Here is a 27513-nt window from a genome sequence, read left to right on the forward strand (position 1 = left end):
TCCTGCAATTCAGAGACTATTTACAGATAGAGAGAAATGGAATTAGAATGTAATAGACATGCTGAGGATCATACTTTCTGTTAAAATGGATTATTGTTCCAATTTTCACTTCCTTCCCAGTAATTGGCCAACACATCTATGCCTTCTGCCAAGGGACTTTGCAATGTATTTTTCCATCTTTTGACTCAAAACTAAGCTATGAAACTTGATTTGAGCAACGAAATCTTTGTAAGTGAGACCAAAACAGAGGCTTGAAAAGCACATGCACAGTTGGGCTCATGTTTCTTGTACCTCTGCCATGAAAAGGACATGCCTGGGCACAGACCAGAGGTGGCACGAGCATGGTTGGTAGACTCTGGGACTTCTAGGAAGAAGATGAGAGACATGAGAGAGTAATATCAGCTCAGAAATGAGAAAGTGAAAATCGTGTCATTGATAATCAGACTGTGATTACAGATACAGATAAGGCCAGCTGCAAAGCCAATAGAAAACGTTTCCCGAGGGTCATACTGCGGCTATAAAACATGTTGTAACAATCCTCTTCTTTTGAGCGATGACTATTTTCTTACCACTTCTTCTAGCCCTGATTCATTTCTCTCCCCCCAGAATAAAGACAACCAAGATGCCCCATTGCTAAGAGAATCCCTGTTTCACCTAGTTCCTTCTCAGAATCATTCAGCAAAAGCCTGAACTTAAAAAAAAAAAAAAAGCCCCGTTCTATTCCTTACCATGATGACTCACATGGGCTGATGCACATTGCCCTTTCTTGCAGCAAGCTGAATAAACCCAACTTTGCTAGGCTACAGGTGGATTTCTGGTGGTCTTTATCATATGGGCTTTATCAGACAAGAATAGCAGAGCTGAGCTGAATCAGCCAAGCTCAGTCTAAATGATCCAACTCTGCCAATTAAATAAATACTTATTGTTGTATGATGCCGAGGTTTTGTGGCTGTTTTATTTTGTAGCAATAGCTAACTGATACACATACCTAGTTAGTGATGGAGCTGGGGTTTGAAATAAGATATGTATGACCGCAAGGTTGATCCACTGTGCCACGCTACCTTCTTACATGACATGTATGTGAAAGCATCAGATGGCTATTTGGCCCCCATTCTTGCATGTACCCTGGTTCCTGACTTTCCTTCTGAGAAACTGATCTTTGATACTTGTGCCTGGCCTGAAGGGGAGGGTAACTTGGCCTTTGGTTTTTCTGAAAGAGGTTTTCAGGGTGGGCAAAATGTTAGAGCCAGATGCATTGGGCTGAGGCCTCAGGCACAGTGGGGCTTGTGGGGGATTCCAGATGTGAGGATTGTTTTTTGGTGTTAAGAAGCCCCTTAATTTTGGTTTTGTCAATTAAGCTATGGCTCCTCAAAAGGCTTTAAAAAATAGCCACATTTTTATAACACCAGACTTCTTCCTGGATGATTGTGACTTTTGTTTATTGGGCACCAGCCTGGAAGTAGAGGGATCAATCAGGGCTGCAGATAATAATTTCTGACTCTGAGAGTTGGGGGTCCACAATCTCCCTCCCTTCCTCTGGGAAGGGTCTGTTGACTTGGTTTTTCCATGCTATTGGCATTCTACACTTGGGGTCTTGGCGGCTGCAGTCAGCTGCTGTCCCTGCCAGGGCCAAGGCTGTTCTCACTGTTATTGGTGCCACACTAGAAACCCCTGTGGAGATGGGAAAAGATGGAAAAAAGATGGGAGAAGTTGATGTTTCAACTCTTCTAGGATCCTCAAAAGCTTCAATTCCCTCTCTGGGGAGAGGTTCTCCTGGGGACAAATTAGATAACCCATTGTTGCATTCAAAAGACTTCCCAGCCCACGTATCAGTGTCCTCAAACTGACTGCATCTCAGCTTTCTTCCCCAGAGATCCCTAGAGGCTGGGGACAGTGTTTGCTTTTCCTTTTTGTTTGAGTCTTAATTCCAGGTTAGCCCAATCTCTTGACTGTTTCTCACAGAGGGCCAAAAGAGGCCCTTTTATGTGATGATGTCATTAGGCCAACTTCATTATGTTACAGTCTATTTCAGTTCTCCTCTGTCTTCTGGCATAGTTCAGTAGAACTAAGTACTCTAAATCTGGGCATATATAAATGAAAGCAGCCCGTTTGCTGCATTCATGGACTGGAAGGAATAACTGGAAAAAGAATTTTTTACTGAGCTCTCATTTCTATACTTCTGGTTGTGGGGAGAAGACTCTAGCTGATCAGGCATACCTTCCTTCAGGAAAGATGGGATGCTCAGGCAATAGGACGCTAATGGCTTTTCCTCTACCCGAACTCAGTTCTGTGGGTCTCTCTCCTTCTCATCCTTGGTAGAGCTAGAGGATTAGAATTGGGTCTCAGGGTGTCGTTCAACCAGACAGATACAATTCCAAGTGAAAATACCTTAGTCTGCCTCTCCCAATTTCTGAACATAACCAGCTTGTCACTGGTCTGTTTTCCTTAGGCTGTTCTATCAGAAGAAGGAGACGTATGTCTCATTGGCTCTTTTTTTTCCTCCCCATATGTCTCAGGAAGAGCCAGGAGAGTCCAAGTACCACTGACTCTGTATATCAAGGGAGATAGATGATGGTGGGAATGGTCAGCCATGGAGGGGAAGAGTATTTTATTAGTGTCACTGTTTGGAATTGCTGGCATATGGTGATAATAAAAAGCAGACCAACTTTTAGTTGGTTTTATTATTGCTTAAAAATTCTCCACACAACTGTGCCTGGTATGGACCACTCCCACCACTCCTTCTTAATATGCCATTGACCTTGTAGTTATTTTAGATTATTTGTTTTTCTTACTCCTCTGTTTGGACATGGTTTATTAATTTTCTTGGGGTATGGTAGGAACATATTGGAAGCAAAGTAATTATTTTAGGTTATTTGTTTTCCTTAATCCATTGCTTTGTTTGAAATGTTGTGGGGTTTTTTTGGTTGTTGTTTGCCTGTTTGTTTTTAATTTTTTGATAAACAAAGTTAAAAAATTGAAAAAAAATCAGTAGAAAAATGGGAGTAAAAACTAAATGACAAATAGGGTGGGATGGGGGGATGGTTTGGGTATTCTCTTTTCACTTTTATTTTTTATTCTTATTCTGATTCTTTCTGATGTAAGGAAAATGTTCAGAAATAGATTGTGGTGATGAACGCATAAGTATATGATCATACTGTGAACAGTTGATTGTATACCATGGATGACTGTATGGTTTGTGAATATATTTCAATAAAACTGAATTTAAAAAAAAAAAAATATGCCATTGACCAACTTATATGCTTTGTCTCACTTGGGTGACAAGTTTTCTTTCAGCACTTTAAAAATTTTGTTCCATTGTGTTCTGTTCTCCATGGTTTCTGGTGGGAAGTCTTAAGTCATTTGAATTGTTGTTTTCCTATATGTAATGTATCATTTTCCTCTTCTGTGCTTAAGATTTTCTCTTTATATTGTGTTTTTGGCAGTTTGACTTTATGAATAAGTATGGATTTCTTCAAATTTATCCTTTCTGGAGTTTGCTGAGCTTCTTTAAATTTATGACTTTCAAAAATTTGAGAAGTTTTCCACTAGTATTTTGTGCAGCGTTTATAGTTCCCATGACTTCTCCAAATATAAATATATTCTTCTCCTTCTGGACTGCAAGTATTCACGTTAGGCCTTTAAAAATCGTCCAATAGGTTCCAAGGCTCCTTTTGTTCTTTCCTAATCTTTTCTTTTCTTTTGATTATCTAATTTCAATTGATCTATATTCAATTTCACTTACTCTTCTGCCATCTTCATTTTGTTTTGAGTTCATCCAATGAATTTTTATTTCAGATATATTCTTCAATTCTAAAATTTCCATTTGTTTAAAAAATTTTCTCTCTCTGCTGGTAGCTTATCTTTGCATTCATTATGAACCTTACTAAATACAGTTATATTTTTATAACTTACTCACAATAGTTATAATTGCTACTTTAAACTCTGATGTTTCATCACCTGGATCATCTTAAGGTTGGCACCCATATTAGTTTCTCAGGGCTGCCATAGCAAATGACCACACACTGGGTGACTCAAAATGACAGATACTTATTCTCTCACCGTTTTGAAGGCTAGAAGTCCAAATCAAGGTGTTGCAGGGCCGTGCTCCCTCTGAAGGCTCTTGGGAGAGCTTTCCTTGCCTTTCCTAGCTTCTGTTGGCAATCATTGGCGTCCCTCGGCTTGTAGCTGAGTCACTCCAATCTCTGTCTCCACCATCACATGGCCTTATTCCCCGCGTATCTGTGTGTCTGAATCATCCTCTCCTTTCTTTTATAACGACACCTATCATTGGAATTAGGGGCCACTCTTAACCAGTCTGACCTCATCTTAACTAACTATGTCTGAAAAGACTATTTCCAAATAAAGTTTCATTTGGAGTTTCTGGGTGGACATGATTTTTGGGAGGACAGTATTCAACCTAGTACAGCATCTATTGACAGTTTCTTCCCTGAGGCAATCATGCCCTTGAGACATATTTTCCTGGTCTTCAGCTGTTGAGTAATTTTGGATTTTGTGCTGGACATTGTGATGTTATGTAGTGGGGACTCTGGATGCTACTCTACTGCTCTAAAGAGTGTTGATTTTGTTTTAGCAGGCAATTAACTTAGTTATACCCAACTGCAAACTTTTACGCCTGCGTTGGATGGTGTTTCCAATATTACTTCAGTTCTTTCAGCCAGACTTAGCTGCAAGCTGCTTTCAGTTTTCCCCATGGATGCATGATTCAGGCATTATCCAGAGACTTAGGCTAAGTTTCTACAGCGACTTTGGGATTCCCCTTTGCTAATTCTCTCTTTTCTGAGGTTCCCCTTTACTCTCCAGTGCACATTATTGCCTCAGCCTCCTTCCCCAGGTTCACTGAGCCAGAAAAACCACAAGCATTCTATCAGTTTCAGCCAACTCTATGCAATCCTCTGCAGCAACTGCAATTGCCCTCAGGCCGAAGTGGCAACAGATAGGGACCTGCTCCATGCCTGTGGCTTGCTCCAAGTTTCAACTCCCCTCCAAAATCTTCCTGCTTTTGTTCAGTCTCTTGAGTATTTTGTCCAGAGTTTATGGCTTTTATTTGCAGGATGATCAGTTTGCAGGGTGCTCGGTCCTCTATACTGGAATCAGAAAATGGGTGATAAGTTTAATAACTCAGATTGTTCTTCCTGGTGCTGCCAAATAGTATGAAGTTGTCTTTTGCACTACTCACCATCACCCTTACTCTTCTTTATTCTTCTTTATAGAACTTACCACTACCTGATGTCGTGTGTGTTTGTGTAAGAACTTTCTCTGTACTAAAGTGTCAGCTCCATGAGAACAGGATCTTTATCTGTTTTGCTTGTTGCTGTATTCCAGGGCCTAGAAAGTGCTGGACACATAAGAGGTGGCTGGTAAATATTTGATCAGTAAATGAGCAAACTGACTATCTGAATACTGGCCTTAGTGCCTGATCTTTCTCCAAACAGAAACCTCCTTTCCTGGGTTTTATCCTAATCTCCATGTTTAGAAGCTATAAATAAAGTTAAGCAGCATCTGTTTCGATGTTTCCTGCCCTATTTGTTCTGTTTGTTCAGAGTGATCATTGAACTTTCTCCTCCCTCTGTCTCCCTCCCTCTCTATCTCTGTGTTTATTGAGGTATAATTTACATATAGTAGAGTGCAGAGATCTTCAGAGGATAGCTCAATTAATTTTTCCATGTATATATAAATCCTTATAATCACCATGTAGTTCAAAGTATAAAACACACCACCCAGAAGGCTCTCCCACTCTTACCCCCTCCCACTGCCAAGAGTAAATGCTAGTCCTACCTCCATCCTTTAAGCTTAGTTTTAACTGTTTCTCAGCTTCATATAAATGGAAATTTACAGAATGTACTTCTGTGTGTCTGGCTTTTTCCCTCAATATTACGTTTGTGAGATTTACTGTGTTGTTGCACATAGCAGTACCCGGTTCTTTTTCATCATGACGTAGAATTCCACTATATGAATATGCCACAATTCATTTATCCAGTCTCCTGTTGATGGACCTTGGGTTGTTACCAGTTTTTGGTTATTACGAATAAAGCTGCTGTGAATATTCTTTGGTGGATGAAGCACTTACTTTTGCTGGTAACATACCTAGGAGTGGAATTGCTGGGTTATAGGGTGGGCCTATTTCGCTTCAGTAGATACTGCTAAACAGTTTTCCACGGTGATACAATTCACACTCCTACCAGTCACGTAGCTGAGTTCCAGGTGCTCTGCCCCTTTGCAACATAATCTAACAAAATGGTCTTTTAAATTTGGCCATTTTGATGGGTGTGTGGTGGCCTCTCATTGTGGTTTTACCTGCTCTTCCCTAACAGGTAGCAATGGGTTACAGTGTCCACAGTGATGTGCACGTCAGGGCCTCTCCTCCTGGGTCCATGGCTTCTGTCTTTTAGGGAGTGTGGTTTCTGATTAGCATTTGGGGTAGAAGTGTGCAGAGTGGTGCCTGAGGAAAAATCTGGGAGGCCAGCTGGGAGGCAGTACAGTGTAATGGTCAGAGGAGCCTACACAGAAACCTGGCAGACTTGGTTCAAATCCTAGCTATTTCCCAGCAAAAAGTAGATGGTGTACCCAGAGGAGTGATTTCAGAGAGCTCAATTAAGGGAGGATTTGCAGAGGTGTGGGGAGGGTTAAGGAAAACAAAAGGAACAGAGAAGCATTCTGGATGGCCAGCAACAGTGGGGAAGCTGCTACCATCAGAAAGGCCAAGGAAGGGAAAACAGTGTTGCCAAAACCTAGCGAGACAAGTAGCTGTAGAGGAGGGCTGCCCCACAGGACCTGAGGATCTGAGATCTTCAGAAATGAACACAGCCACTACTAACCCGTAGCTGGCAGGAAGGAGGAGGCAGGGGTTAAGTTACCTACCCCCCACTTTCTCTCCTTCTGTCTCCTGCTGTGCCTCCCATTGGGCAAACCCAACAGAAGCCAGTGGAAAGGGAGCCCAGGTGATGCATTTTATCAAGGTGGCTCTCAGGGCACAATGGAGGAGGGTAGAGAGTGGATCTGGGATGGGGGGGGGGGATGGGAAGGAGGGAAAAGAAATGGGGGAGGGTGTCAAACGGAGACTATCCAGCCCACCCTTATTACTATTTCATCCTGGGCAATTTTATAAACCTATCTGTCTCAGTTTCTTTATATGTAAAATGGGCATAATATCACTTACCTCTTGGGGTCATTGTGCATATACAACATAGCACAGTGCCTGATGCCATATCAGTGTGGGGAAAATAGCAGCCTTTGGTATTATTTTAGATTGGCTTCTGTCTTTCTCAGGCCCTCTCCCTTTTGGGTGCATTCTCAAGCATACTCCATGGCAGAGGGCTCAACCTTGGCTGACATTAGAGTCACCTGGGGGAGCTTTAAACAATATTAATGCCCAGGCTACACCCCAGATCAATTAAATGAAAAAACTCCCTGGGGATGGGATCCAGGCAGCAGTATTTTTATGAGCTCCCCAGGGCTTTACAACCTAATGTGTAGCCAAATTTGAGAACCACTGCTTGCTAGTACTCAGACCTACTGAATCAGAATCTTCATCTAGGTGACTTGTGTGTACAACAAAGTCTCAGCAGTTCTGCTCTATGGGAAAGGCACCTCATTCATACCTCAAGGGTGCAGGGAAAAGACTGTCTCTTCCAAGAGCATCGTGAGCTCACTGTGGACTGAAACCCTTCACACCCTCCAAAATGGAAGGAAGCATGGAGAGGTGGGAAGACAAGGCACCAGGAGGGGCTTTCTCAGCAGCTGGGCTTATGCACAAGCTGATGTTCATGTTAGACCCAACCAGGTTTGAGAGCCCTTTAAGGAACACACAGAGACTAGTTATTGTGGCTTTTCAGCACTAGGTGGCGCTGCTCACTGCATTTCCTAAGATTGAGTCAGCCCGGAACCGCCTTGCAGCATCTCCCAGTGACACTTCCCTGCCCGGACCCTCTGATTTGCAGCCAGAAGGGCTCTGTCACTTTGACTTCCGAACCTCCCCAGGCCTCTGTGTGAATTTCATGGTTAGACATTTAGAGAGGCCTGCCAGGTGCAAAGGGTGCTGGCTAGGAGCAGGGTAAATTAGAGGCGGTGGTCCTGCCCCTAAGCCAGCCTGTGTCAGCTGGGTTCCACAGGCCTAAGACAGGCATTGGATGTAATGGTTTAGCTTCTCTCCTCTGCATCTAGAATGCTACTGGTAAGGCACCATCCTTGGAGAACTGAGAAAATAGTCACTCCCAGGCCAACTTCTGTGTTCCGTGATTCAGAGGAGAAACCTCCTGTATGGAGTCTGGAGTGGAGCCTGTGGGTTAGGGAGGAATGCAAGTGGGTGGGAGGGGTGAGCTCTGCACGTGCGCTCAGGGTGGAAGCAGCTGTGATCACACGGCGATTTCTTGATTCTGCCGTTCTTGGCCTGGGGGACCAGGTGAACGCTGTCTGGGGTTACCATTTGCAGGGCCTGGGGCAAGAGTACACCCAGAAGCCCCCACACAATTTGTCTACGTATTTAAAAGTCATAAATCGGACTGACAGCTCAGTAAATAAAATGTTTTTTCTACCTTGACAAAAATAGTTTTATAATGACCCAGAAAGCTAGGTTGGAATTTAGAAATCTCGTATTCCTTAGAGTTGCATGTTGGAATGGGGTCCTGCACTGGAAGAGTTCCCTGTGGATACCCCAACCAGCAAGTCCAAGCGTTGTTGACGCCCACAAACAGGCCCCCTTTAGCCACCCCTCAGTCCCTCCTGGGCCCCACAGAAGGACCAGCCCAGGGAAGACGCCCTCATAGCCCCTGGGAATTCCACATCTAAAAGGAGGGAGGAGAGCCCTCCAGGTGGGATTCCCATTGGCCCCTTGAACTGGTTTTCCCTGGGCGTGGGGCCCAGAGCAGGGGTGGGGGTCCTCCTGTTGGGGTTTAGCCCCTGACTGCCCCCTGATTACTCTCTTCGCATTTAGCTGGGAATTTTAAAGCGAGATCCAGACCATGGGTTTCAAATTCCTGCAAATACTAAGAGCTTTGCTACTCCTCCCAATCCTTTTAGGAAAAGTGAGTTATTCTTTAAGGGCTTTTACTATAAAATTTGGGGAAGGACCTCTGAAGTTTACTGTTCCCAGTATTTGGGGAGTGGTGACGCATAAATCATTCGTGTGCAGCCCTTGCCATTTTGAAAAGTGCTTTCACACTTGTTTAGTTTTCCTCCCTTCCTCCCTTCCTTCCCTCCTCTTCTCTCCCTCTCTCCTTCCCTCCTCTTACCTCTAGATAGCTAGTTCCTGAGTCCCTGCTGGAATCCAGGTTTCTCTGGTTCTTGGGGGCTGGTTGGGAATCCAGAGCTTCCACGAGATTTCTGTGAATCCCTGAAGACTTCTCCAGCTCTTCCTTGTTGTGGGGTGCAGGCCCTCTCTCATTTTTGTGTTAGCTCCATGTGGAGTTAGCTCCCTCATCACCTTCCCCCAAACTTCTCACATCAGCTTTTCCAGGAGCAAAATAACCGGTGGAAGTTCTGGGGTGGTGGTGGGGGTTGGGGGGTGTGGGAGGGAGGGGCTTCATGCCGTTTCTGCACTGTCTCCAGCCCCTTCCCGACTCCTCGGGCTCTCAGGGCAAAACCTTTTCTCTTTTTGGTTCCCTCAGATGACCCCAGACTGTAACTGTGTCCTTGGGGAGTTCCCTGCCCTAACCGGGGTCACCAAGGCATTTTCTCAACAAAAATTGTTTCCTTCCTGAGACAATTTCTTGTATTAGCTGGTAAGAGAACAAAAAGGTCTTCCATTTTATGATAATACATGTTCTAGACCCTGTTCAGGGAATGGGGGTTGTCACCACAGCCCTGTCAGGGATTATCAGGCCCAATTTACAGAAGAGGGGAACTGGGCTCATGTTGGTTGAGGCCATCGCTGATTGACAGGGGGTTTGGAGAGATTCGGGGCACATTCTGTGTCTGCCTGTTGCCTCTTCAGAGTCTTCTTGGTGGAAATCAGGATGCCTGGGTGGAGGCCAGGCTCGCCAGGGAGCTCAGGCCATGGGAAAGGAGCCCTTGGCTTGTCTCAGGCCTGAGTCAGATGGCCTTGTAACTGAGAAGTTAGGATTTAAGGGACGATTATGATGACTGAATTATTTTATTTAGATATTTCTTTTTACTTCCTGGTGTATTAGAGTAGACAGAGGAACATGCCCGAAATCTCTGAACTATAATCCAGCTGCCTTGATCCCTGATAATGATTGTATAGCCTTTAATCGTGTGCCCTTGTGATTGTAAAAACCTTGTGAATGACTCTCACTTGAATCCATTTAATCTGGTTTTTCGACTTTAGAGTCTTTTGATCACTAAAGATGGCCCCTAATGTTTATTAATGAAGGGACTTGGGTCAGCCCAGAATTAACCCACCCAATTCCAAAGTTACCTTGATAACCGAAGCTGGATCTAACCAAAATGGGCCTGCCTGACATGTGCAGTAGCTTAGACTTTAACTTACGAGTCACTTATACCTTATCATAATGCTAAAAATCATGCCATCGTCATATTAAGGCTGCCGTTTTCTTACATATGTTCTGTGATTAAGAATGTAATCAATCTGCACGTGCTCAATAATTAGATCACCTCTAATTACATCATCTGGAGCCATTGTTCTCATCCTAAAACCTGCCCATCTTTTGATGCTATAAAACTATCAGAATTACTGCAGTTTGGGAAGACAGATTTTTGGGCTGTTAGGCCGTCTGATCTCCTGCTTCATGAAGCAGTAAACTCTTTCTCTCTTTAAAACCCTGGTGTCTCAGGAATTGGTCACTTGAGTGCATCAGGCAAAGAATCCACCGCCTTGGTCCGGTAACAGCCCCAATCTTCCCTAAAGGCACAGATTGGGTAGAGCAGAGGCTGCTTCTGTTTAGAATATGGCTCCTGGTTCCAGTGACCTAGGGCAAGTCACTTTCCTCCTCTGGGCTTTCGTTCCCTTATCTTTACAATGAGGGGAAGCACCTCTCTGCCTCGATGTTCTTTCGTCCTAAAGAAGAGTCAGATGCTGGAGTAATAAGGCCCGTTTATGGAGCGTGGTCCCACATTGCCCTGAATCGTCTCAACATTGGGAGGTAGCTACTACTATTGACCTACTTTTCAGGTGAGGAAACTGAGACGTAGAAGGATTCAGGATTTGTCTAAGGCCTCACAGTAGATGGCAGAGTTGGGATTTGGACTGAGATTTTTCTGTCCGAGTCTGGGGCCAATGCTTTGAAACTGTTACATCAGCTACTGCTGCCGGCCCTCAGGGGCTGCTCACTGGTTACAGAGATGTGCCTGCACACGTGTGCTCTCATGCAGAGGACATGCATGCACCTAGAAAGCCTGGTAACACATCTTCCAGTTCTGCCAAAGCTAGCCTTGGTGACACTGAGGGCATCTGGTCCAACTCCTCTCGGTGTGTGCAGGACAGCTGTGGAGAGAGGGGAAGGGTGGCCAAAAAAAAAAAAGAAAAAAAAAGGGATGTGCAAAAAAAAAAAAAGACAAACAATGGCATTTCCATTCCTGCTTGCCAGAATCCTGGCCTTGGATGTGATTCCTGTTTTCAACCTACTCTGTCCTTTGGCCTTTGAGCTCTGGTTCCCTGACTTTGACCCTGGTGCTGGCTAAGGGCTTTGAAACTTCCTGCTGCCTTGGGGGGAACAGTCTGATGTGTTTTTGCACCCACGGATCAATTCAGGCAGCAGTGCCACCCCCGGCTTCACCCTTGTCCACTCTGGCCTCTGCAGGGGAGGGTGGCTGGGCATTGTTGGTGAGCTCCTGGAGGGGGGAGTGTGATCATATTCAGCTGTAATCTCTGGGCTTTGACAGCAATGAGGGTGGAGAGAAATTTCCTGTATAAAGGAGCTCAAGCTCAGAGCCCAGGTTGGAATTCAAGCAATAGCCCTGGCCCCTGTGGAGGGCCAAGGGCCAAGGGCCAAATTTATTTGTTTCTCTTCATTATACAGTGTTAGTTGCCTGATTTGTGTTTTGCCTTTGTATCAGCATTTTGGCAGAGCCTCCGCCCTCCCCTCCCCCCACACCTCAGCTGCCCTTGCATGATCAGTGTGTTGTTGTACAAGTTAACGTGCTTTTGCTGCAAGTAATAGAAACCAAGATCTGCTAACTCTGGTTACTGTAAACCAAAAGGAGGTAATAGGAAGGATGCTGGGGCATCTCAGGGAACTGAAAGACCAGCTGGACCTCCAAGCAGGAAATGGGACAGCTCAGGGACTATAGAGCACAGTCCTGGGACACTGCCAGAAACCCCATTCTACAAAAATAGTGACCTGTTTGTGTATCTTGGGTGCAAATTTCAAATCTCTGTGAGTGACAGTGTGATCAGCCAGCTGGGGCCAGGTGGCCATGGCAGGTAGATCAGCTTGGGCTGGGGTGGGGAGGCAGGCTCATGTGTTACCCACATGGTCACTGAGGGCAGTTATGGGGCAGTTTACCAAAACCCAACTCACTGAATGGCCATTTTTCAGAATGATCATTTCACCAAGTTTATTTGTTTCTCTTCATTATATAGCATTAGTTGCTTGATTTTTGTTTTGCCTTTGTATCAGCATTTTGGGGGTGTTTAATGTGGTCTGAGTCAGCCTCCCGCTGCTGAACTGGAGACAGAGTGATGGAGAGAAGGGGAGACTGAGTACATATGCCTGACCTTGGTGCCACGGAAACACTCCCACCCCCAACCTGCCCCCAACCTCGACAGAATCTGCAGGGGAATGTGGAGAAGCTCCTGAAAAAAACTGAGTAGGCGTCTTCCATCCTGGCAGAAAGGCGGCAAAAAGTTAGGAATCAAGGTGGAAATAAAGGGAGTTTTATTTTTCATCTGCTTGATTTGGACTAAGATTTTTGCCCTGAACTTGGTCTAAGGCTCTTCCTCTGCTCTGTGGGAGCTAGAGACCGGGACCTCTTTTGTTTTGGGCTCTCTCCGTACCCATGTCACCCTGAGGAAGGCCAAACACTGGGGGACCCAGCAGAGCCTCTGCAACAGGGACAAAAAGGATTAACATGTGCATATTCAGAGCTTCACTCCCATTCTGGCCTGCAAAGAGCAAGTTATGCTGTTTCCTGGGCAATGAGTTGGAAAAAGGCCATAAGATTTATATTTGAAAAGAAAAGAACAATGGGAGAAAAATTAGATGCAGAAACAGGAGATGGAGGGACTGAAAAAGCCAAGAGGTCTGTGGGGCTCCCAGTGGGCACAGATCTGTAGACCAGTGGGTACAGATCTGTAGACCAGAGATGACCTGGCTGGTTGGGAAGCTGGACAGACTTATTTAGAATGACTGGCATATTGGCGTGAGGTGAGAAATGAAAGCAGAGAGAGGGGGGTGTGAAAGATGTTTTTGCATGTGTTAAGAATGTCTTGCCTGCCCTCCTCCTTTAACTTGGGCATTTCCTCCAGACACTAAGAAAAACATTCAAAGTCCTTTTACTGCTTTTGATCACTGTTTCTTTGGATGTGAATGGGCTGGTTCAGACCACAAGGTTGCCCGTGTTTTCACAGAGTTACACCTGTCTTCTCCAAACCTGGGCTTCCACTGAGGCCTGGGCATCATGGGGAGTTGAAGGTCTAGGGTTGGCCTTGCCTGACACAGCAGTTTTAACCCGGACCAAGCTCCTGGGGGGAAGCAAAGGTAGATTGGGATCCTTGATGTACTCTTGGACCCAGCTGTCATTGGGGTTGGCGCAGACTTCTCGGTTCTTTCTGGTGATGAAACTGTGGAGGCAGAGTTAGATTGTCATGGGCTGTGGGAGTTCCGTGACTGTGGTAGGGTGGGGGTCCAGCCCCCCAACCCCACCTTTGCTCGCATGGGAGCTCATGCTGCTTATAGCATCCCTAGGCCTCCCCTCCCTGCATCCCCCCAAAGGCCTCCTTCTCTGGCCCAAGACCATGTCGTCCCGTCTCTCCATCCCTTCCCCACTCAGCCTAGCCCCTCGGCTTGGGTTTCATTATGGCCACCATTTATTGGCCCACACAGTAATCCATGGCAAGATCTGGAATTAAACCCATGAGATTAAAAGCCCATATCCTCACCCATCCTTTGCTTCTAGCATGAAGACCCGCATTCTTGCCCCTGGGTTTCCCACCCCTCTTCACTGGAATATCTGCAGGATGAACTCACATGATTGCTGGCAGGTAACAATTCAAGGCCTTTGTGTATCCTGCCACCAGTTTCCTTGGCAATACCTTCTCATGATACTTCACGCAGCAGTTGGGCGCCGGGTTCAATGACTCAGGAATTTCTGAAGGAATCACATTGAAAGCTGAGCCAGTGAGGCCGAGGGCAAGACCACGACTTCCCCTTCATCTCCCATCAGTTATATTCCTCTCCTCTGATAGCAAAGTCATCTGTTAGCAAGAACTGATTCTAGTTTGATGGGTAATAGAGAAAGTGAAACAGATGAACCCCTGTGGAGGACATACACGTGGAAACTTCAGCCTCCAAATTGGGCCCCATCAAGTTCCAGTGACTCAGTTGTTAATTGCATTTGCCGAGGAATCTGCCCTGGAGGGAGTCGATTCACTCTTTTGCTTATTCATTCCTTCATTTAGCAAACATGTCTTGAGGTTATATTACATGCCAGACTCTATGGGGGTAAAAATATGAGGAAGCCATAGGCACTATCCTTGAGTATCTTCCAGACTAGACAAGACAAAAAGAGGAAGTGAAAAGATAAATGACTCTAGAATGTGGCCCATGATAGACCTGATGGAGTAGATGGAAAGAGAATGGAGTGAGGGGCCTCTAGTCCACCCTGGGTGGTTGGTTGAGGTAGAAACCCTGAAGAAGGTGGTGCCAGGAGGAGTTGATTCTTGAAGCAAGGTTGAGTAGGGTTTAGACAAAGTGCTGTAGGATCTGGAAGACAGAAATGCACAACAACCTTGAAGGTAGGAGAAGCTTGGGGTGTCTGGGACATCCGAGCTTGTGTGGAGTGGCTGGAGTGCAAGGTGAGAAGGAGGGAGTGGGAAGAGGTGAAACTGGAGAGAGAGGAGAGGGAGGCCCCCAGCCCTTTCTGAGCTGTGGCAGGGAGTTTGGATTTTATCCTAAATGCAATAGAGAGGCTGAGAGCAAGGAGGAGGGTGAGAGGGTGGAGCAATGAAAGACAGGAGGTTAGGGCAGGAGTTAAAAATGTACTATTTAGGCTTTGGTGTCAAACAGTTTGCGTTGGAATCCTCACTGAATGATTTGAATCATGCACAGATTTCTTAATCTTCTAGGTTTTAGCTTCTTCATTCATTAAATGAGGGTGAAAAGATACTTATGTCCTAGGATCATTGGTGAGGATTAATTGAGAAAGTGCTTGAAGGCTCTTGACTCAGAGCTTGGCACACAGTAAAGCTCAATCATGTCATTATGATTAACAGCAAATCGTAGTAAATGACCACTCTTCTTTCACTGGAAATGGTTTTCTCTTCCTTACTTGGACCCTCCCAAGGATGCTGAACTAAGTTGGTTGTTAGTGCTCCTCTTGCGCTTCCTTGATTACCAATCAGTTAGGATTATCACACAAGGAGGCCAGGCCAGAGACCAACCCCACCCTCAACAACCTCAGAGTACAAATCCCTTTGTAGCCTGACCTACAGCTGGTGGCAAAGTTTGGGACATCTTGAGAGCACCATTTGGCTGATGCATGCTTTGGGTGGGCCATTTTCTCTTACTTGAAGCTGGTACCCATTGCACTGGCCCGACTGACCTCCCTAAAGGGTATTGTTGTCCCCCTCCCACCCACCAGAGGCAACTCTGCACATAGTCCCTCCATATGTGACACTCACATCCCTGGTTCTCAAAGCAAAGTTTGCAAATACCAGGGTCATCCTGAGAGTATGTGGACAGATTGCATGGTACGCTTGACCCTTGATCCCCGAGTGTTTATCCAGGCAGTTAAGCCAGACTACAAGCCAAGGTAGCCTACAGGGAGAAAAGAAGGGCTGGTCATGTTGAAGGGCTGAGTATCCTAATCTCTCACCAGTCTCCAGGTCCTCGTAGACGATGGCAAAGGCAATGGGTAGGGGGTGGGAGCAAAGCAAACCCATTCTCCATAGACCCCAAGAATCCTCTCTTCTGGTCCCAAACCTTTTGATCTCTTTCCTCCTTTCTACAGACTTTATTTAGTCCTAGGCTGGGGGATGGAGAAGAGGATCACGGATCCCCCAAATGTCACCCTTGGCCAGCCTGTTGGGAGACTCCTTTTGCTGCCACGATAGTCCCTAGGCAATCCATGCCTAGGGCTGTCTAGGTTCAGACTCCTCATTCCTGGGCTTAGTCTCAAACAGGTCCTTCAGCCTGCCCCCCAAACTCATTTAGGCCTTCTCTCCCAGAGCATCTTCTGCTTTTCTCATCCACTTGCCTCGCCCTGCCCTCCATGGCATACATTCATTATTGTCTGTTCTGCTACTTCCTTGGCTCCTCCTAAATGAGCATTCCTGCTCTCCATCCTTGGGACTCTGGAGGTAACCCTTGACCCAGATTCCTGGAAGTGCCCAACCCCTTTCAGGGTCTGCAAAGGGGAGAATTTGAGGGCAGCAGCCGTGGATGACAGTGGGGAGAGGCCCTTGGGGCTGAAGAGGACAGAAACCTGACAGTGTTCTCGGTTCTCCTCACTGCCAGCGACGCTGTTCCCTCTCCTGCCTGCGGGGATGATGGGGATGAGTGGACTCACTTGGCTGACAGTGAAAAGCAGGAGGAATGGTGAGGGCGAGGTGGAGGAGAAAGAGGGCAGCGGTGGAGACCTGCATCCTCTCAGTGGGACGAGACAGCTTCAGAGGAGAGCTGAGAGCAGAGGCCCTCCTTGCTGCTGGTCATCCGTCCTCCGGCCGCTCAGCCTTCTGGACTCTGACCACTTCAGAGCTGATGGAAGAGGAGACGCAATGGACCTTGGCACTTGCCAAAAGGGAGGCCTGGGGCTGGCAGCGGAGGGCGGGGCCTGGCTCCGAGTTGAGTTCAATGAGATTTGAACTCAGGCTTGGGGTGGAGGGGCTGAAATAGGGGAAGGGAAGGCAAGGCAGGTGGGTGCTGTGGCCAGCCACTTTGCATGCCCGCTGAATTTAATCCTCACGACAGACCCATGAAGTCATGATTATTCCTCCTATTTTACAGATGAGGTCACTGAGGTTTAGGGAGGGTAAATAAATTGTCCAAGGTCCCATGGGCAGGAGGCGATTTTGTCTGGTGAGGTCCCCGGCACCTTCTCTACCCTGGGGAGAGAGGATTGAATAGTCCCAGTTTCCCTAAGGTGACTGGTCTCTGGGAGGCTGGATGTAACACAGGATTAGAGAGCACAGACCAAGGCAAGAGTAGGGTTTAGTGGCCTCTGAGAGGATGTCCCCCAACCCCAGCCACAGGACACATGACTGAGCTCACATTCTTTCACGTTACAGACTATGCCACTGGTATGTTGAAGAAACAATGTGCCTGTCCCTGGGCTCCCTGCTTGTTGCTCTGGTGTTTGGTTTATGGGTCGATGTTCTTTATCTCTTAGGACCTTCGACTCTTGGCAGGTTTTAGGTCTAGTGGGCTGATCCCTTCTGGGTGCCCAGGCTTAATGGGTCATCCAACCCTCCACCAAGGCTGATAATGACCAGGGGTGGGCGCGCCAACCCGGTGTGCTGGACGTCTGCTCCCGTGTGCCTTGACTTCCAGCTGCTGCCTGGCCGGCCTAGCTCCTGACTGAATCAGCTTGTCTCTTGGAGTGACCTGTCCACAAGTTCTCCCTTCTTCATTCTGTCTTTAGCTGCCTCAGGACCTCATCCTAGGAGACCCCCTGGTCACCGTCCCCCCAGTTGGTGGAGGGTTATTGTAGTGAGCAATTGAGACACACCTTGAACCCCCTTGAAGGACAAAGAAATAGGAGACCCTGTGACCAGTGAAGAAGTATCCAAAATTTCAATAAATGCTCAGTTGGATGAATATGATGGAGCAGATTATGTCTACGGGGAGAGGAGTGGCACCTCTAACTCATCTTCTTGTTTTGGAATGGGTGTGTCTGAACTGTCACTGTCTTGGGTTCATACTAGCAATATTATTATTTATCGTCATTATAATGATGTTTATTTTATGCTTTGCCGTTTATAAGGCTCTGGTGGAGTTTAAAGATCACAAATTTAGGAATCAAACACAACTTCAAGGACTCGTTTTGTCATTGACCGGCTGTGTGACTTTGGACAAGTTGCTTAAACTCTCTGAGCCATTCTCCTGATCTGTAAAATGGGGATAATAATGTCTGTCTGATTGGATTGCTGTGACATAGAGCTCATGATATTTATTTAGCAAATGCTTATACAGTGCTTACTATGTGCCAGGTACCTTTTAAAATGCTTTACTTATATTAGCTCATTTAAACAATAAGTACAATCCGTCAAGCACTTACCACATGCCAGACAGCATGCTAAATTTGTACCTTATATTATATATTATAACAACCTTATAAATTGGGTTATTTTCCTTTCATTTTGCAAATTAAGAAATTGAGGCTTTAAGAGATTTAATAGCTTAGTTAGCAGTGCAGTCAGAACCAACCCTGGGCCTGTTTAATGCAAAAGCTCAGCTCTTCACCATCACTCGATTCATCAAGAAATTGGCTTGTGCTCAGTAATTGGAATTAATGATATTTAATCTTTGCAAACACCCTGGTTGCAATCTTTCTTTCTGGAAAATTGCTGATCAGTATCAGTGTCCATTTCTGTTATTGCTCCAGTGTCAGAGGGCTTTTGTGCTTATTTCCTTAGGAATTAATGTCATGGAACACTGCTGGGCTCGCATTCCTGCCTCCCTACCCCCATGTCCTCCCACCACGCCATTTTCCCAAACCTCCAGAACAGATGATCCCTGAAACAACCCACCACACATTGGCTGGGCAGATCAGCTTTGGCTGGCAAATCCCTGGGAAACCTTGGGTTTTTAAGGCATTTTAGTTCACCTACGAGGGCTTTCCACTGTGCCATGTCTGGGCAGAAGAGGAGCTGGGACAGGGGATCCGAGGTAAAATGTGGATGTGTGGGACTCTTCTGTGGTTGGGCCTGAGCTCCAGAGGGCGAAGAGAAAGGGTTCCAGGAGCTGGGGAGGAGGGGGATGGTCAAAAGCACAGAGGATGGCTGTGCAGTTTTGACGCCCCTCCCCCCCACAACCTCGGCTGTGGCAGAGCCTGTCTCTTCCCACCCCGTGCTCCATGCTCCAGCTCAGGCTGTGAGCAGGGCTACCTAACAGTCCCCAACTGCTCTCCCTTCCCTGTGCTCCCTCCCACTCGTCTCTGTCCACGGCTTCCTCAAATGCAAACCTGACCTGATTGCTCCACTGCTAGGAAACCAACAAAAGCTTCCTTCTTTAAAAAAGCAGTTTTATTGAGATATGTTCACATACCGTACAATCCATTCAAAGTGTACAATCAGTGGCTTTTGTTGTATTCACAGAACTGTGCATTCATCACCACAATCAATTTTGGAACATTTTCATTACTCCAAAAAGAAAAACTCCATACAGTCACCTCTCAATCCCTCTATCCATCCCCACCCCTACGTAATGACTAATCAATTTCTGTTTCAATCGATTTGTTTATATTTACATTTTATATAAATGGAATCATATGATTGGAAGTACTCTGTGTCTGGTTTCTTTCATCGGCATGATTTTTTTTCCCCCAAAGATTTCCTTTTGCATTCAGATTAAGATGCAGAATCCCTCGTCTGGTGTTCAGTTTCCTTCCCGAGTGAGCTGGTATCCCCCACTTTTCGCTTTGTGCCCTGTCTCTCAGCCATAAGGAACCACATGCAGTTACCTTAATACTCCTACTCTTTCACTCCTTTTGCTCTTTGCTTCTGCTGTTCCCTCTCCCTAGAATACCCTTCCCTCATTCTTTGCTTGGTCAACCGTACTGCATCCTTCAATGCTTGACTCTGAGAATATTCCACCCCCCTCCATTTCCCCTCTGGTTGTGAATCCCTTTCCTGAGCTCACAGCACTCAGGTGGCCCAGCCCAAGAGGTCCCTGTAAAAGACCCAGTGGGGTTGACACCCCTGTACCAACTGTGGGTCCAGGACAAAAGAAGAGCATGTAGAGCCTCTGCCACAGCCTGGCTGTGTCAACAAGGGGCCAGGGGTGCTGAGGGAGATAAAGCTGTTAGCACTCAAAAAGGCTGCTTAGGAAGCCAATTGAGGGGAGAGCCAGTGTTGCTCTGAGTGAGGGGTTAAAGGCAACATTAAGAGAAGATACTGAAGATATAGGAGACTTTGCCATTGATGAAACAGAGGGACAGGAGGAGGATTTGAGGAGTTGAGAGATGTAGAAGGCAGGCAGGGAATGTGCAGATGCTGAAAGAGCTTACTGCTTGGCATGACTGCTCATAAATAAAGCATAATGCAGTTAGTCCCAGAGGGTTCAAGGCAGTTGGTGATGATGAAGCTGTAGCTTTTTGTGAGGGTAGAGGAGGCACATAACTTGGGTATCCCCTTGACCTCTGTTTATGGAGGTGAGGCGGTCTGAGGAGGCCTGGTTTTACCTTTAGCATTCGGGCCTCCTCTTGGCTCTTGTCTGTGGAAGGCTGGAGGCTAGAGAATTGTGGCCATAAAGTCCCTGCCCTGGGTATGCTCATAACCTTAGTACATGAAGCTCCTCCTTGAGCCCTGAAGATGGGATTTTGAAGAAACAATATGCCTGGTTATTCTTTTGGGAGTATAGGTCTCCTCTTGATTCCTGTCTCATTCCACCCACCCACCAATTGATCCAATTATCCATCTGTCTATCCATCCAAACATCCATTCATCGACCCTTCCATCCACCCTTCCATCCATCCATCCACCCTTCCACCCAACCACCCTTCCATCCATCCATTCACCCATCCTTCCTTCCTTCCATCCATCCATCCATCCATTCATCCATCCATCCATCCATCCCTCCATCCTCCCATCCATTTCCTGAGTACCTGGTATGGGCCAGGTTTTCTTCTAGGCCTAGCAGGGGATACAATGATGAGCAAAATAATATAATACAACCTTGTGTGTATAAGTGGAGGGAAAGTGATTGGATAAAATGGGTTCATGAATCATTCCTATCCCAAATAGCAGGGAAAAAAGATCTTGGGAGAAGCACAGAAAAAAGGACTCTGGAGTTTGTTATTGAGAGGACTTTAGGAAGATTTGCCTATAAAATCAGATTGTAATCCTTAGCTTTTACACTTGTGAGGCTGAAATAAGATGATGTATGCAGATTGCTTAGCAGAGTGTTTGGAATGTAGAAAGTGCTAAGAACATGGTGTCTGTTTATTATGAATGTTGTTGAAGAGGTGGTCTTTACACTGAGCCTCTTTCTCACTTTCCATTTCCTACTCCTCCCATCGCAGGCCTGGCCCATGTTTTGCCCCAGGGTCTGGCAATCCTTCTGCAGAGTAAGGCTTTCTGCTGAGGATATCACACCCCAGTTGGCTCACCAGCATCCTCAGTCCACTGCCACAGATAAATCCAGTAGAAATGAATGAGAGCAGGAAAGAGCGTGGATGATCTTTAATTCAAGGCAGAGCAGCTCCAAGGGAGTGGCTGGGGCTGAGAGTTGGGGAAAAAAGGGGATTCTCGACCTCTTCTCTTTCAGACTCCAAGCTGTGACCTTCCCCACCACTTCTGGGCCACTCAGTTCTCCTCCATGTCCTTGATGTAGTCTTGGACCCAGCTGTCACTGGGGTTGGCACAGATGGAGTAGCCCTTTTTGGTAATGAAGCTGTGGAGCAAGAGGGAGGAGGCTTGCAACCGACGGTGCAGATCTAGGGAGGAGAGCCCATCTTCCCTCTCTCCTCCTACAAACTCCACACTCCACCTTTGTTGGAGGCAGCCCAGGCCCAGCCTCCTCTCTGAGATAAGCTGCCCAGCCCTTCGGGGCCCTGTGAGAAGGGCCTCCCCACCTTCTCCTCCCCTCCCTGACGCCTCTCCCTCCATGGGGCCAGCTTCCCCTGCCCCCACCACACACACCTGGCTCCCTGCAGGGCCCAGCCAGGCAGGAAGCCCCTGGTTGCCCCTCGGCTGCTCTCCCGTGGTGTTGACATACCTGGAAGACACCCTGTGGGGTTTCCTTCTGTGTCCTCCCTCCTCCCTCTCCCAATGTGGTGTGTGGGTGCTACCTACACAATTCCGGGCTTGGAGCACTGGCTGCTGGTCTCATAATAACTCGACAATCGGAACCGCGGGAACTTGAAGCTAATGTAGGAGATGCAGCAGTCGGCGGGGTGGTAAGGTCCTTCTAAGGAGAAAGCGTGGAGGGAGCTGAGAAGGGGCTCGGAAGGGAGCTTTGAAGAGCTTCAGTTCCCTCTTCTCCCTCTTGACATTTCCCCTCTGGCTCCTCTCTCCCTCTTCCCTTCACCAGCAATCACCTTCCTTCCCTTTCTCCGACCCCTCCCAGAAGACTGGCTGCGACCTTCGGCTCAGGAATTGTTCGAGAAGGGGCAGGCTCGCAGAGAAGTCCTTATTCGGGTTCGAACCCATCCTTGCCCTTGCTGGCTTTGTGCCCACAACTGCTTTACTTCCTCTCTTTTTGCAGTTCCCTCATCTGTAAATGAGGTTGGGTAGTTTCTAAACTCAGCTCCCGGGGGCTCTGGGGGCTCAGGGGCTGCCTCGGAGGGATTGAAGCCTTTGAGAGAGGAGTCTTGGATACTGTACGTGGTTCAACCCTTTTCTGCTTTACATATTGGCCCTCAATGTAAGATTGCTTGAAGAAAGGGTTTCATGATTTTAAAAAGTTTGAAAGTCACTGGATTAAGGTGACTATCCAGTTTGGAACTTTCATGGCTCTTACAGGAGGTGCATGGGGGTGACGGTGAAGTCGCTCCATGCTTGAGGTTGCTCAGAAGGTGTTTCAGGGCAAGGGCTCTGAACAAGCGAGTCTGCGCCTTGGGTACAGCGTGGAGGAATCGGGGGTGTACATATTCTCTAAGTAACCTGGAGAGAAACATGAGTGTGTCGTTGCCACAGCCTCAGCGGTCACCGATGGGGCCAGAGGCCTGGATGGGCAGGGAAAGGCCTCCCTGCAATGCAGCACATCTCGTGCACCCTCTTCAGTAGTCAAAGAATCGAATAAGGCATCCTCTGGTCCCTGCGACACTTTCTAGTGCAGACTCTCCCCACTTTATTCCTCTGAGCTGACAGATGAGTTTTCAGAGAGGCAAATCAGACTGTCCAGAGCCCTATTAACTTTAGACCAGCTTTATTTCCACAATGTTCTGGGGTTCCCCCAGATTCCAGAAAGGAAACAAGGGGAAATAGAAGGTTGAGGATTTTATCCTCATCAATAGTCTTTGTTGCCTTTCAAGGCAGTTCACCCTAAGAAATGAGCTGGAAAAGGGTGGCCTAGGAGGGACCACACATTGTCCTGATTTCCCCAGCCCATACCTAGGCCAGACTGCACTCATGGGGTGGGGGTAGCCCTGGAAGCAGCCTGGGCCCAAATCTCCACAGGCTAAGCCAATGGATGAAATGGACTCGAGGTGCTTCAAATACTGCCCCTCACTCTCCCTGGGGACAATGCCCCCAAATGGGGAAGGGTCACCCTCTGGCTTAGTGCCAAACCTGGATGAAGTGAGGAAGTGGGGAGGTGGGCTGGACTTGCTCCCTGTCCTGGAGGGAAGGGGGAGCGGTCCTGGGAAGGGAGAGGATGCAACCAGTTTAGTAAGATACCTGATCTCCTTGCACTGCTCCTCTTCTCCCCAACACCTTATTCCTGCTTATTTCCCCCAAGAGCTAGGTCAGAAGGAAGACACGGCACTGGACTCACGTGAGGAGAATTCACGCTTGGACCCGAGCGCGGTGGAGATGATGAGGAAGGAGATGGCCAAACTGAGGAACTTCATCCTCCTGTATTTGGGGGAGCCACTGCAGGAGCAGAGCTGACCTGGGGGCTCCTGAGGCTCCTGGGGCGAGGAATTACTGAGAAATGATCAGCATGGCAATATATATCTATTTTTTAAATAAAGAATTTACAAGTTCAAAGGGAAGTACAAAGTAGCAGATGCCTCAGCATTTTCATATCCTGCATATTTGTTGAGGGTGGAGTGAAGGAAGCACAGAGAGCCAAGATTTCAGGGAGGAAGTTGCCTTCCATTCCCAGCTCATATCAGAGTTTAACTCCTTTGATATCAGCCCTTCCTTAGATGTAACCATGAGCACAGGGGCTGGGCACACTGTCTCAGACTTAGCAATTTGAGATCTCGAGACTGGGATACATCCTATGCTGTATTCCTGTTCCAGGCTTCAGAACAGGGCCATATGGGGGCTAGAGATACACGATTGGTTTGTCTGGAGATCAGAGGGGATTTGGGGTAGTGGGGGGAAAGACTGGGTCCCCCCAGGACAGGTCTCACCAATGAGGTGGGCAGAATCTATGTCTCCCAGCCTCATTCCCACCCCCTCACCATACTTTGGGGCAAAGAAGTGCTAAGATATGCCCAGTAGCTAATTTATTTAATAAACACTTATATAATGTTTGCTATACCTACTAACCACTGTCCCAAATGAACATGAGCACATTTAATCTTTACAACAGCAGTTAAGGCAACAGAGGCACAGACTTTGCCCAAGTTTTGACTGCTGATAAGTGGAACTGAGGTTCGAACCCAGGCAGTCTAGCTCCCAAGTCTGTGCTCTTAACCTCTATACTATAAAGAAACATGGGGAGCCTCAACTAAGCTTTCTCTGGGAATATCCCTGGTTGGCTTGGCTTCTCTACAAAGTCTGTAGTTTTAGTCTTTTCTGAACTCAGGCAGTGGATTCCTTTGGGATCTCCTGGTGTCTGACTTTCATTAAAGAGAAGCTTGAAAGGAACCTTAAGGAATGCCTATTTCAGGGGGTGGCTAATAGGATTCATTGACTAGTGGTGGACTGGAGCTCTGCTTGGAAACTATTCTGGGGCCATGTCCAGGCACATCAGAAGGGGTGGCTTCTGCTATGGTGCAGCTTGCATGCTATGCATTTGCCATCCTTATGTTAGCCTGAGTTTGCCATTTATTGAGGAGGAAGTTGGGGCTCAGAAGGTACCAGTGACTTGCTCGTGTTCATGCAATGATGTAGATGCAGGGCTGCGGCTGGATCCCACCCCTGCAGACTCTCAGTGCAGAGACGCACCCCTGCACTGTGCTCTTCTTGGGGGCACTTTCCCATTCTGCTTGCCTTTGTGGTTAGATGGCTGTTTGTATCTTCTCACTGGAAGCATCAGGGCAGGGAATATCTGTTACTTATCTTTGTCCTTTCCTCATAGAGCCTAGCATATAGCAGGTGATTTATAAATATTTTAGATGAAGGATTAATAAATGAATGGAACCAGGTCTAAGTATGTGTTTCTCATGGGAATTGGTGAATTCTTACAGTTAGATGCAGAGATAGTCATTAATTAGAGTTCTTTCTGTGTTTGTTATCAAGAATAACAACACCAAATTCCTCAAGTCAAATGATAACAATTGCCATTAAGAACAATCTAAGGAAGCAAGTTGTTTCTGGGAAGGATATGAGTTGGAAAGAAATAGTATCTACTTCTTGGTTTTCTTTGAAACAAGCCTATCTACCAAATTGTTGCTAGGAGACTTCCAGGAAATTACTTTATTTTTCAAGCAATTATCGAGTTCCCACATATATTAGTCTGGATAGACTAACTGCTGTAACAAACAACCCTCAAATCTCAGGGGGCTCAGGCAATGAAGATTTACTTCTTGCTCCTGTCGCAGTTCATTGTGGATCAGCAGTGGGATGACAGTCTGTGTATTGGGGACCCAAGCATCTTGTATCTTGCAATGCCACTATCTTCAACACAAGGCCTCTAAGCTTGCTACCAAAGGGGAGAGGCCATGGAGGACTGGGAGATTTTCTTGGACCAGGCTTGAAAATGGTGCATGCTACTTCCATGCATACTTCATGACCAAAATCAAGTCACCTGGCTTCAACCTAATAACAAAGGGACTGGAATATATAGTTTATCTCTGGGCACAGGAGGAAAAGAGACTAGATTTAGTGTTCACATCACTGTTCCTACCATGAGATCATAAGCCAGGAACTGTGCTAGGCTTGGCGGGTGGGAATGAAATGACCCCAGCCTCAGAGACTCATAGCTTAGAGGGGGACTCCAAAAGTAAATGAAAACTGCAACACAGGGGGATGAATGGAATGTGGGGGCAACCTAACTGGAGATCTTAAATGTTCTCCTGTTGCCCACTGCTGAGTATGCAGTGCCTATTTTAATCACTATTTTAAAAAATTTCAAAGTAATACATGCACACAGATTTTAGGAAATCATAATACAGAAAAAGTGTGTGGGCCATGTGGTTTCTGAATCCCTGCTTGTCTGAAGAAGTCATTACTAATCCCTCCCACTTGACTGATATTTTTACTAAGTATAGAATTCCACATTGAGACTATGAGAATATGTTTTCCTTGGAACTTTTTTTAAAAATTCAATTTTATTGTGATATATTCACATATCATACAATCATCCGTGGTGTATAATCTAGTGTTCACAGTACCATCATATAGTTGTGCATTCATTACCCAAATTCATTTTTTGAACATTTTCCTTATACCAGAAAAAGTAAAAATAAGAATAAAAAATAAAAGTAAAAAAGAACAACCAAGTCATCCCCCCCCCACCCTATTTTTTGTTTAGTTTTTGTCCTCATTTTTCTACTCATCCATCCATATACTGGATAAAGGCAATGTGATCCACAAGGCTTTCACAATCACACTGTTACCCCTTGTAAGCTACATTGTTATACAATCATCTTCAGGAGTCAAGGCTACTGGGTTGTAGTTTGATAGTTTCAGTTATTTACTTCTAAGCTATTTGCTTCGAACTTTTAAGGCTTTGATTAGGTGTCTTACAGCATTTGTTAATGCTAATGAGAGCTCTGGCCAATTGCAAATTTTATGCCAGTTTGATGCTTGTCTAATTCTTTTTCATTTGTGGGGATCTATTTTTTACCCTACTCTGGAAGATTTTAGGATTTACTCTTTATCCTCGCTTTCTTAAATTTTGGCACAAAAAGATGTTAGAGGCTCATCTTGTACATCCCCTGGCCCAGCCCTGAAAGCAGCCATTTTGCCAGTAAGTCCTGGTTCCCTTTAATGGAGAATAGTTTTTAGAAGCCAAGATCTGGGTGCCTGATATACTCATTGCTATGGGGGTGGCACTGCTTAGGCCCTCTCAGTGGATAGGGCTAGAAATATACGTAAGCCTATATGTACAAGTGTGTGTACAATGTACATCTATTTCATACATTTATAGCAATTTCTACATCATCTATCTGCCTATATGCAAAACCCAAAGTTTTCACCAATACCTCCAATTCCAAATCAACACCACAGGGTTTATCTTAGCTTTTCCCTTTTCTATTTCTGTCGTCTCTACTCAAGTAGTACGAAATCTGGCTCCCATTAACTCCAATATATTTGTTTATTTGCTTAGTCTTTCCATATGTAACCAACCTCCTGGCCACACTGGCTGCAAATTGGCCCTGCTGCTCTCAGCCATTTGGGTCACCCCTCTGTCCAGGACCCGG

At 46.3% G+C, this 27513-nt stretch overlaps 2 protein-coding genes across 3 annotated transcripts; both read right to left on the minus strand.

The window, feature by feature from the left end:
- Window positions 1-12465: 12465 nt before the first annotated feature.
- CCL16 (C-C motif chemokine ligand 16) lies at window positions 12466-16853 on the minus strand. The gene is made up of 3 exons (XM_037808512.1): window positions 16663-16853; window positions 14124-14244; window positions 12466-13717 (listed from the first exon to the last, which is right to left on the minus strand). Exons 1-3 carry the CDS (start codon window positions 16736-16738, stop codon window positions 13507-13509), a joined length of 408 nt encoding a protein of 135 aa, XP_037664440.1. The 5' UTR covers window positions 16739-16853; the 3' UTR covers window positions 12466-13506.
- A 4625-nt stretch (window positions 16854-21478) lies between these two features.
- On the minus strand, window positions 21479-23942 carry CCL14 (C-C motif chemokine ligand 14). Of its 2 annotated transcripts, none has more exons than XM_037808518.1 (3): window positions 23748-23942; window positions 22106-22217; window positions 21479-21704 (listed from the first exon to the last, which is right to left on the minus strand). In XM_037808518.1, the coding sequence occupies exons 1-3, from the start codon at window positions 23821-23823 to the stop codon at window positions 21617-21619; spliced, it is 276 nt and encodes a 91-aa protein (XP_037664446.1). In that variant the 5' UTR covers window positions 23824-23942; the 3' UTR covers window positions 21479-21616. The 2 variants fall into 2 exon arrangements, with proteins under 2 accessions (XP_037664446.1, XP_037664445.1); XM_037808517.1 differs by having other exon boundaries at window positions 22106-22220; window positions 23748-23935.
- Window positions 23943-27513: the final 3571 nt, after the last annotated feature.

The sequence above is a fragment of the Choloepus didactylus genome, chromosome 18, assembly GCF_015220235.1.
Source record: "Choloepus didactylus isolate mChoDid1 chromosome 18, mChoDid1.pri, whole genome shotgun sequence".
Taxonomy (NCBI): domain Eukaryota; kingdom Metazoa; phylum Chordata; class Mammalia; order Pilosa; family Megalonychidae; genus Choloepus; species Choloepus didactylus.